At 38.3% G+C, this 11,232-nt stretch overlaps 1 protein-coding gene across 1 annotated transcript; it reads left to right on the forward strand.

The window, feature by feature from the left end:
- The first annotated feature begins 1,517 nt into the window (after window positions 1-1,517).
- On the forward strand, window positions 1,518-9,071 carry LOC118827302. The gene is made up of 6 exons (XM_036598613.1): window positions 1,518-1,636; window positions 2,719-2,814; window positions 4,570-4,863; window positions 5,590-5,868; window positions 5,982-6,272; window positions 8,434-9,071. The coding sequence occupies exons 2-6, from the start codon at window positions 2,754-2,756 to the stop codon at window positions 8,670-8,672; spliced, it is 1,164 nt and encodes a 387-aa protein (XP_036454506.1). The 5' UTR covers window positions 1,518-1,636; window positions 2,719-2,753; the 3' UTR covers window positions 8,673-9,071.
- Window positions 9,072-11,232: the final 2,161 nt, after the last annotated feature.

The following is an 11,232-nucleotide window of genomic DNA, read 5'->3' on the forward strand; positions in this document are numbered from 1 at the left end:
ACGTAGCTCATGCCATCTCTGTACCAGAACATACCATCATTTTTAATATGAGGGCCACTTTTGGCTCCATGCAGTTTGTCAGTGTCGGTGGAAGCAGCTCTTCCATATTTCTGCCAGTGGCTCAGACCTGCATGTTGTCTGGGTTAATACTTGAACTTCACAGTATGAAACACTATACTATATTGTCCTGCTTCTGGCGTATCCTCTGGGTTTGTGGGATGCGCTGCGGGTGCAGTAGGAGAGACTTGATAATATAAACAAGTTGTTGTTGTTGGTTGGAGGTTGCATATGTGTTGTTGATGGCAGTCTTTGCTGGGCTGTGGGTAGTTTGTGTAAGTTTGTACACTCTCAGAAATAAAGGTACTAAACTGTCTCTGGGTCAGTCCCCCTCCTGTCACTGGGGTGGGACCCTCAAGGGTTCATCTCAGGACGTTCTGTTTTTTTAAACATTTGGTTATGAAAAGGTACAAATACAAACTTTTCACCTGGAAAAACTTATTTAAGGTTCACAACCAGACCTTAAATCCACTGTTGTACCTTTGAGGGAACATTTACACTGTTTGTACCTTGATGAAGGGAAAACGTACCTGCACAGAACCTTCATTTCTAACAGTGCAAACTACAGGAAATGTGGTAGGAAGTGGGTGGTAATTTTACTCTGCTGCCTGTTAGGTAAAAAACAAAAGCAGCTGGTTGAAGCGCTTTGTTTCCTGCGCCTTGTTCTACACCAACACCACAATATTATGGTTCAAAACAACTCTATACACTGTGTTCCTAATGCTCTCTGCTGTCTTGGGGACGCTGTGTCTAATTAGAGTAAGTCATTTAAAGTGCAAATATGTAATAGAAAATCTTTCTTATCTTGTAATAGAAGCATCTTTTGTTCCAATGAATGTTGGAGTGAGAAGCAGCATGTGTGAAATACACATGGCAGCAGGTGAAGGTCAAACATAAAGATAACTCCAGCAGTACAGTGTAAAATCTAGATAGTCTTTTTGTACAGAACATGAATCAATTTGTGTAGAAACTGAATCAATATTATGTTATACATTACCCTTAAACCTGTTACTGCCTCTGGTGGGACGTGGGGCCTCTTGTAATGGACCTGACCCCAGAATAGGAGCAGCACTGGATCAGAAACAGAGATGCCCAATCATTTCAGGAACATTGTACATGCATCTTCAGAGATCATTCTCTCAGATATATACTCAGTTTATAAGTATCCAAAAACTGTGTGTTAGTGACAAAGTTCCTCAGAGAGCCTGTAATGTTCAGCAGTTCTGATTGTTGTCCAGGACCAGCAAGAGGAAGCAGATGTTCACATGACAAAATATCTGCTCCAATAAATTAAAGTATGTCTTAAAATTAGACCACTGGAGCTGGAAATTTAGAAAAAACATTATTTATAATTATTGTCACCACCGGCTGAATAAGATCACAAGATCAAAATCACAAGCTGGGGGCAGGGCATTTCCTTTCAACCTCCGTGTTGAGTGAGGGGGCTGTCGCAGCTCACTAATGCAGAACACATTATATCAATGACGCACAAACTATTGCACATTTGTGCTACAACCAGAGGATGAATTGGGCTGGGATGTTCACGGCAAACAGAGCTTTAAACGCTGTTCATGGCCAGGTAAGTACCCATCCCTGTTTCATTGTGTTTAAACTGGCTAAATAACTGTGTTCATTATTCCTCAATCTCCAACTGGCCTAGATCATTTTACCATATCTAGCCAAGTTTCTGTAGCCGAATACAGATGCCTTCTTTGAGGACGCTAAATCAAACATCTGTTCAAAGAGCAAACACATAATATGAAATAAATATGGTTTTAATCATTCTTTAATGACAACAGTGCTGAGCACTTTGAATAAACACCACATATACTTAACACTATTGTTCCCACATTATTGACGCCTAACAAGTAGGGCTCCCCACCCCTGAAATCTCTATTTGTCCCCTGGTTTCTAGTCCATTATGCAATATTTCTAATTGCTTAGATAAAATTTGATGTGACAGATGTGTGAGATGTGTGAACAGATCCCAATGAGTGGATCAGAAAACAAAAACATTTAGCTGGGATATTTACATTATATTATTATACTGAAGCCATGACTTAGGCTATATGTGAAGCTGCAAGTTATTTTGCTTGGCTAGCACACTTTAGCCAAGTCTCAGCTCTGCTTGCTATTTATATAAACCAAAGGGACCGCAGCTCTGCTCAACACACTCTGCCCTAGTTTAACCTCTGCTTCTTAGTCTTCTGAAATGAAAATGATATGTAGCATTATGTGCAGGTAATTGGTTAAATTCCTCTTGTATCCTTGTATCCTTGGCATTTCTGTGGTGGTCTCCATGGAGACATCGGGGGCCTGTAATGTTGTAATTTGTAGTTGTGGGGATGCTCTGGCTAATAAAGAATAAACTGCATTCATTAACATTCAAACAAGGATAAGAACACATTTGCAGTGCTGTGAATCTGGCTGTAATTGTGTGTTTCATTGTGCACAGACTTTGATTATTTATATTTAAATAGTGAATGAGACACGTTTACAACAGCCACCTCCTGTCTTCACTCCTTTATGAATAATTATGATGTCCTTTTATTTCTCCTTATTATCCCTCCTCTCCTGGTCAGTACTGATGGTGTGTGTGTGTGTGTCTGTAGGTCAGTTTTGTTCACTCTCTCTCTCTTCTCTCTCTCCTCTCCTGGTCAGTACTGTTGGTGTGTGTGTGTGTCTGTAGGTCAGTCATGAAGTCCAGCAGTTCTGCTCTCTATGTCCTGATCTTACTGATCTCTACATTCACTAATGGTAGGTACTGCATAATGTGTTGTTACCTAAGTCCTTCAAACTCTGTGAATCTAACTTTAACTGGCTGCTGAAGCACACTGAGGCTCAGGTCATGTATTAAACTGACATACTGATGAAGCTTCTGTTGGGAAATATGAGATTTTTAAGGATTTTTTAAAAGACTATTGAAGATTAAACCAAGATGCTGGGATTTTAAAGAATAAAAAAAAAAAAGTGAAAGTTGTGATGTAGTATTGACTGTGTGGAACACATACAGGATGGTATTCTACAGTGCAGTGTTAGGTTCTGTTTCTACAGTGCAGTGTTGGGTTCTGTTTCTATGGTGCAGTGTGGGGTTCTGTTCCTAAAGTAAAGTATTTGGTTCTGTTTGTACAGTGCAGTGTTGGGTTCTGTTTCTGCAGAACAGTGTTGAGTTCTGTTTGTGCAGTGCCGTGTTGGGTTCTGTTTCTACGGTGCAGTGTTGGGTTCTGTTTCTACAGTGCAGTGTTGGGTTCTGTTTCTACAGAACAGTGTTGAGTTCTGTTTGTGCAGTGCCGTGTTGGGTTCTTTTTCTACAGTACAGTGTTGGGTTCTGTTTCTACAGTACAGTGTTGAGTTCTGTTTGTACAGTGCAGTGTTGGGTTCTGTTCCTAAAGTAAAGTATTTGGTTCTGTTTGTACAGTACAGTGTTGTGTTCTGTTTGTACAGTGCAGTGTTGGGTTCTGTTTGTACAGTGTAGTGTTGGATTTTTGTTTCTACAGAACAGTGTTGAGTTCTGTTTGTACAGTGCAGTGTTGGGTTCTGTTTCTACAGAACAGTGTTGAGTTCTGTTTGTACAGTGCAGTGTTGTGTTCTGTTTCTACAGTACAGTGTTGGGTTCTGTTCCTAAAGTAAAGTATTTGGTTCTGTTTCTACAGTGCAATGTTGGGTTCTGTTTCTACAGTGTAGTGTTTGGTTCTGTTTGTACAGTACAATGTTGAGTTCTGTTTGTATAGTGCAGTGTTGGGTTCTGTTCCTAAAGTAAAGTATTTGGTTCTGTTTGTACAGTACAGTGTTGGCTTCTGTTTCTACAGTGCAGTGTTGGGTTCTGTTTGGACAGTACAGTGTTGGGTTCTGTTTCTACAGTGCAGTGTTGGGTTCTGTTTGTACAGTACAGTGTTGGGTTCTGTTTCTAAAGTACAGTGTTGGGTTCTGTTTCTACAGTGCAGTGTTGGGTTCTGTTTGTACAGTACAGTGTTGAGTTCTGTTTCTACAGTGCAGTGTTGGGTTCTGTTTCTACAGTACAGTGTTGGGTTCTGTTTCTACAGTGCAGGCTTGGGCTCTATTTTTACAGTAAATTTAGGGTTCTGTTTGGTTCTGTTTAGGGTTCTGCCTCTGTTTATTTTAGTTTTTGTCTTTTTCATGTCTTCCATGAAGCAGAAATCCATTCCCACACCAGTAACCATGAGTAACCATAGAGTCTGTGACATTATCAAAGAGATGGGTGCCCATGGGTATGGGTATCAAAGAGTGTCCCCCTCACCATTCCCCCAAAGATTTGATTCCATCTAAGTAAAAAAAATAGAAAGCATATTAATGTAAGACTTGTCTAGATCTTCCAAAAACAGTGGAAGTTCTAACTTATATTGGTTAAAGTTTTCTTTAGGGGGCAGCGCTGAATAAGGTCTGATTTGTGTAGTTTTTACTCTGGAGTGTATAATGTAGTCACTGCTGTTGTAATTGCAGTGGTTTTGTTCAGACAGTTTGTAACCAGTTCTTTCTTATTCCATTTTTCAGTGTCTGGAACCAATTCCACTGAAGTAAAGGTGAAGCTGAATGACTCAGTGACTCTCCCCTGCTATGACAGATGTTCTGGGTTGGCCAGATGGCGCCACAACTCTGGTGTTGTTGTGGCTCAGTGTAACCAGACTACATGCCAGTCAGTGAAGGATGGATTTGAGATGTTCCATGATCTGTACCTGGAAGGGAATAACTCCCTCGTCATACCTGTTGCAGATCCCAGTAAGATCGGCGAGTACACATGTCGATGTGACCATGAGACCATCATTACTGTGCAGCTTCATATTGAATGTAAGTGTTCATTTTTTATGCTAGTGAAATGAGTTAAAGAGAGTTGTGTTGTGTGCTGTGCATTAACAGAATACTACTATTGAAGTCCTAACTTGTTTAGGGGGCAAAATGTCAGAGGTGTCGGACACACGCACAGACTCAAAAAGGGTCAAGCTCGATGTTTAGGTCTCAAATGATCTCAATCATTTTTGATAGTAGACAATAGTAGATAATTCACTCACATCCTCAAGACGCTTCTTCACTAAGTTTAGACTCAGTTCTGAAATTGAAGACACATTTGGTTTTATTTTGGTGTTTTATTTTATTTTATTTATTTTTTTTTGTTTTTTTGCAACCAACCTTTTTTCTTTTTCTGTCCTTTGTGGTCTTTCCTCAGCAAAAAACCAAAAGTGCATTCCTAAAAAAATTTCAGTGCATTCCTAAAGTGCAAGGGGGCTTAAGTGTGCTTGAAACACAGTTCAGCCAGGTGAAATTTAAACCCAGGGAGATCTCATCCCACATCTCGACTGTCTAAGCAGGACCGAAATAAGAGAATGTTGCCCGATCTTTTACATACATCATGCTTTCGCACTAAATAATATAAATAGTATGGCAGATAAACTTGCCATACACATAAAGAATGTCCTGAATTAGAAATCGATCAAACTGCTTGATTCATTTTGGGAGTTACTGATGCACTTTAATCATGAAAATCAATGTTTTAATCTCTTCCTCTGTCTCTGTTAGCTCCTCTTCCAGTGAAGGTGAGTCTTCATGGGTCTGCTACTCTCTACTGCTATGAGAACTGCTCTGGTTTGGTCAGTTGGTTCAGAAATAGGAATTATGTTCCAGCTGAGTGCAATCAGACTTCATGCAGATCAAAGGAGGGATATCAGATGATCCATGATCAGTACCTGAAGGGGAATCTCTCTCTCATCATCACTGACGCTGATTTCAGTATGAGAGGCTGGTACACATGTCAGTGTGATGGGACAGACCTCAGAGATGTGGAATTCAGCATTATTGGTAAGTCTGTTCATCTGTTTCCTTCACTGACTGTTTCTGACAGAACTCCAGTGATTCATATGCAGTGCTTTATATCAGATTTATACCCAACTATATTATGTTTCTCCTCTTAGCTCTGAATTCTACAGTCCAGATAAAACCTGGGGAATCTCTGGTGCTGGATTTGGAAATACCAGAGCAAGTGGAGGTGCTTTATGAGAGCACAGGTGTAGGTGATTCTTCCAGCAGTCCGATCTGTACAGTGGATGGACGCTCGTCACAGTGCAGTGGTGATTATAAACAGAGAGTGTTGTTCTCACCTGCTCTTGAGCTGAAACGAATGAACCTGTCTGATAGTGGAGTTTACACCATTCGGGATGCCAGAACTAAGGAGGTCATTCATGTCTACACAGTGACTGTCAGAGGTATGAATTTAGTTTATTACAGATTCAGTGTTTTCCTGAAGAGTCGTTAGAATATAATTTAATTTGTGAGGGCAGCAGCCTTAGCAGTGCGGGAGTGAATTAAATGCTCTCTGTAAATATTACGTTTTGAACCTTTTATCAGAAATCAGTGTTCAGGAAACTGCTGGACTGTGAGTGGTACAGTTTAATATAATAAGAGTCAAAAAACACTTCACGGTTTCACAGTAATCACAGTAGTAAACAGGTAATTAAAAAATTAAAAGAAAACATCACCGTTAACACATTTAATTCAACATATTACATTGAAATTATGCTTCAACATCCATTTTGAATTATTTTGGAACCCTATGAACAGAACGTTTTTGTGAGGTCTTTAAAACTGTTGTGTATGAAGCAAATAAAAATTGAAAGGAAGCAAAAGATTTAAGTCTCTACCATATTGAACATTTTCCTATAAATAGTAGCCTAACTTATTTTTCTGACCTGATGTGCTGGTTCTTGTGGAGTTGACGGAGAACTGTGCATGGTAGCTGGATGTCTATAACCCCATTTCCAAAAAAGTTGGGACGCTGTGCAGAATGTAAATAAAAAATGGAATACAATGATTTGCAAATCATGTAAACCATGTTTTTAAAGGAAAATACCACAAAGACAACATATCAAATGTTGAAACTGAGAAATGTTAATGTTTTTTGAAAAATATTTGCCCATTTTGAATTTGATGCCAACAACACGTTCCAAAAAAGTTGGGACAGGGTCATGTTTACCAGTGTGTTTCATCACCTCTTCTCTTAACAACACTCTGTAAGCGTTTGGGAACTGAGGAGACACTGCTGTAGTTTTGAAAGTGAAATGTTTTCCATTCTTGTTTGACATTAGATTTTAGCTGCTCATCAGTTCGGGGTCTCCTTTCTCATATTATTCGAGACCCGGGCTCTTTTAAATACGGAGCGATGCTGTTGTAATACATGCAGAATGTGGTTTCACATTGTCTTGATGAAATAATCAAGGCCTTCCCTGAAAAGACATCGTAGGGATGGCCCAGAGAAGGTGGCAGCATTTCTGGATCTTGTTTATATTTGGTTTCTTCTTTGCATTTTAGAGTTTTAACTTGCATTTATGAATGCAGCAACAAATTGTTTCTTTTTTATACCCAATCATGTTGCTGACCTGTTGCCAATCAACCGCCAGGTTTTTTTTTTTTTTGCATTACACAACTTTACCAGCCTTTTGTTGCTCCTGTCCCAACTTTTTTGGAATGTGTTGTTGGCATCAAATTCAAAATGGGCAAATATTTTTCAACAAACAATAAAATTTCTCAGTTTCAACATTTGATATGTTGTGGTTGTATTATTTTCAATTCAATATAGGTTTAAATATTTGCACATCATTGTATTTTGTTTTCATTTACATTCTGCACAGTGTCCCAACCTTTTTGGAATTTTTTTTGGAAAATATCATTGCTCAGTTACATTGCAATACCATTATCAACTAAAACAGAATGAGTGAAAACGTGTAAGAACACTTCTGCGCCTGGCTGTGCCGAACAGCTCAACAACTGTATCAGCATTACATGGTTATTAACTAACTGTGCTAAAACATACAAAACGAAGACATGTTGCTAGAATGGCTGCAATGTTGTTTCGATTATGAATGGCCAATAACAGCATGTTTTAGTCACTTTAGCCACTGTCTGTGCTGTTAGCAGGGCGCCATGAGTTTATTACAGACACACTGCAGAGCTACCAGTGCATGAAGTTCATATATTGGATGCACACAGAAATGTGAAGAAGCTGCTCTGGTGTGTTTCAGAGTGAGTTCTGATGAAGGGGGTTGCAGCTAAACAGACTGAGATCCACTGGTTTCATGAACTGTAACTCACAATCGTAAAGACTAAATAGACTAATAGATTATCAGTCTATTTAATCTATGTAATCATAGACTGAGAACCACCGGTTTAATGAGCTGAAATTCAGTCACAAATACACAGAAATGGATTTTAATCTGCGTTATGGAAAAGTCAGCTGTGAGGTGACCATCTGATTATTCACCGTGACTAACCGTGAAACCGTGACACTCTAACGTCTCTACTGTGAACTTTAACTGTGTTATTAGTTCAAACTCACACTGTTACACATCTTTGTGTGCTCTTGTTTTGTAGATGATCCACATCCACACAGAAGAGAGATTGTTTTGTCAGTGCTGGAGTTGACAGGGATAGTGGTGGGGACTGCAAGCTGTACTGTTATTATTTGTGTAACATATTTGGTGATTGTGGGAATATGTATGAAGAAAAGTAGTCAATGTGGACGAGGTATTGAGATGAATTATGCCGCAGGAAATGGAGAGGACAATCTGGTTTCAGAAGAGGAGGACATCCTGCCACCTGACCAACAATAACCTGTAACTCTGATTCTACTGTAACTCTGACAGCTCCGTATATAGTGAATCAGTCCACAGGGAAAACTGATTCACACACCAACTTGCAAGAATGGTGGGACACTGATTACTCAATTATGACTTTGCGCAACATTGACTGAGCAGCTCATTCACTGTGCTTTGATTACTGATACTGTCATTTTTAGGATTGATATATGTTCACAGTTCATAAACATCTTTTTTTGTCATTGTGTTTACACTGGATAACAATTATGTACACGTTCTTTTGATAAGTGGTGATAAGATTTCAACTTAGCTTTTAATTTGATGAATATCATCAAGCTCTTTCAAAAGTTAATAGAATTTAACATTAATTTTAAGGAAACAGTCTGTTAAAAACAACAAAGTCGATGTTCCTTAGTACAGGTCTCCATGGCTTTTTTCTCTGTACAATAATGATCTAGTATGTCACAATGAATTTTAAAATTGTGAAATATGCAGATTAAACCACAATAATAGGTCTTATCACATAATAATGAGAGTAGTTAACAGCAGGAGGTGAATTGATCAGTAACATGGTTTACTAACAATGACCTCTGTAATCCCCTGTAATCTGATGTATTAAACTATACATCAGATTACAGGGGATTACAGGAAAAACAGAATGTAAAAACTCCATTGCAGTTTTGGGACAATCAAGCAATTCTTTGAAGTGAAGCATTAATTCTGATCATATCTTCAAGAAATCAACAGTTGATCCAACAAGGTTGGTCTATACAATTTAAAAACAAAGTAAGAAAAGATCTACTAGTTAAATTTTACTTGTCCATTATCGAGAGTGTTCTTACGTCATCTGTTACAGTTTGGGACAGAAGTGTAGATTTCCAAACTTGTAATAAATTGCAAGGTTTTGTCAGCAGAGATTCAAAGATAATTGAGAATATCACTTCTTTCTGCATAAAAATATCACTTCTTTCTACATAAATTCTTTTTACACAAAAATCAATCAATTTACTCACTAGAAAGGGGTGTCCAGAAACTTTTGGACATACAATACAATTTGTATTATTTTGAAATGTTCGGTTTTGTTTATTCAAACCTTAATATGTTTCTGTATTTTGCAGTTAATACAAACTGTTTTTATGACAATAAGTTGTATTGAAAATGAGTAGATGAGCTTTTAACCAGGTTTAGCTTTAGTGTGAAAAATGTGTACAAATTGTTAAAATGTAAGAACGATGTTTAGGGGCATCTATCTAAAACACCTTTAACGGTCACAAATCACATTATTTGGCATTCCACAAGTGGACGTCTGGAGGGATGTTGAGCCGTCTGGATAGCCACCTACAGCTCTGTGGTGTTTGTAGGTGCAGGACCTCCAGTGTTCTCCACTCTCCACCACATCCCATAAATACTTGATTGGGGTGAACGTCCAGGCCACATCATTCACCTGAACTCTCCAGAGTGATCCTCAAACCCATTCTGGACTGATGGCACAGTGCATTATCCTGCTGGAATATCGATTCACAGGATAGTACCTCACAGCTTATACAGGCGTGGCCGTTCACAAGCTGTTTCCTGAAGTAACACCGCTTCATAATCAATTTACACAGTGCTATCCCATGACTTTTGGTACATCAGTGTAATTATTATCTCATCCTAATGTTTTTACTGATGTGGTATTTGGGTAAATTTAGTTTTACAGGGTTTCATTTATGGGGGCTGTTTTATGGTGAGAGTTCTATGATACTGTTAAGAAAAGTTTTTATTAATTCATGAACGTTCAATTTTGTTTCATCTGACTTCTGACTGATGAACCTTCATTAAGGCAGTGGTTCAAAATGGTGCTAGATTTATGTATCTGAGGAAGAAATGATTTGTGTAGATTCTCAAATCAGAGAAGTAATGCGAGATGTCTCTTAAAATAGAAGACCATTTGCCTTGTTGTTAGTGCACAACATGAACATGAACTCATTGAATCTCACTTTTCAGGTATTTATTTATGGTAATGATCTGAGCTTTGGGGGAGGCCTTGATCAATGATCTGTCCCTGCTTGTGGGTACCAGACTGATGAGAGTTCAGTACCTTTTTTTACCTTTTGTAAAGGTATAAATTTGTCATAAATTCCCTGGGTGATGGACAAAATCTAAAAACAAATTCAAATGAACGACAACAATGCTGTCAGAATCACTTTCTGCAGTCAATGTAATAAAAAAAATTATATTCTTTTGTCATCCAGTGTATAATTAATCACACTGGGAAAACAGTATTCAGGGTTGGGGAGGCATCAATTTAATTTATCAATTTAATATTAATATGAATTTATCAATTTAATATCAACGAGAAAACAATGAAGTTGATAAGATAAAGAATGTAATATCTTGTGGTTGTATTGCTTTAATTTAAAGACAGGTCAAATTAGTCAATGCAGCAGTGTGATGATGATCTAGCGCACACAACGATGTGGTTGTGGGTTACTTCCAACAGTGTTTTCATATTTGGTAGAAAAAAGTGCTTTTGTAGTGGAAGTCCCTGAGGCACTCTGTATGTGAGTCTGTATGTGTAACAAGCTGAGCTTAA

This window comes from Colossoma macropomum, unplaced genomic scaffold (assembly GCF_904425465.1).
Source record: "Colossoma macropomum unplaced genomic scaffold, Colossoma_macropomum, whole genome shotgun sequence".
Taxonomy (NCBI): domain Eukaryota; kingdom Metazoa; phylum Chordata; class Actinopteri; order Characiformes; family Serrasalmidae; genus Colossoma; species Colossoma macropomum.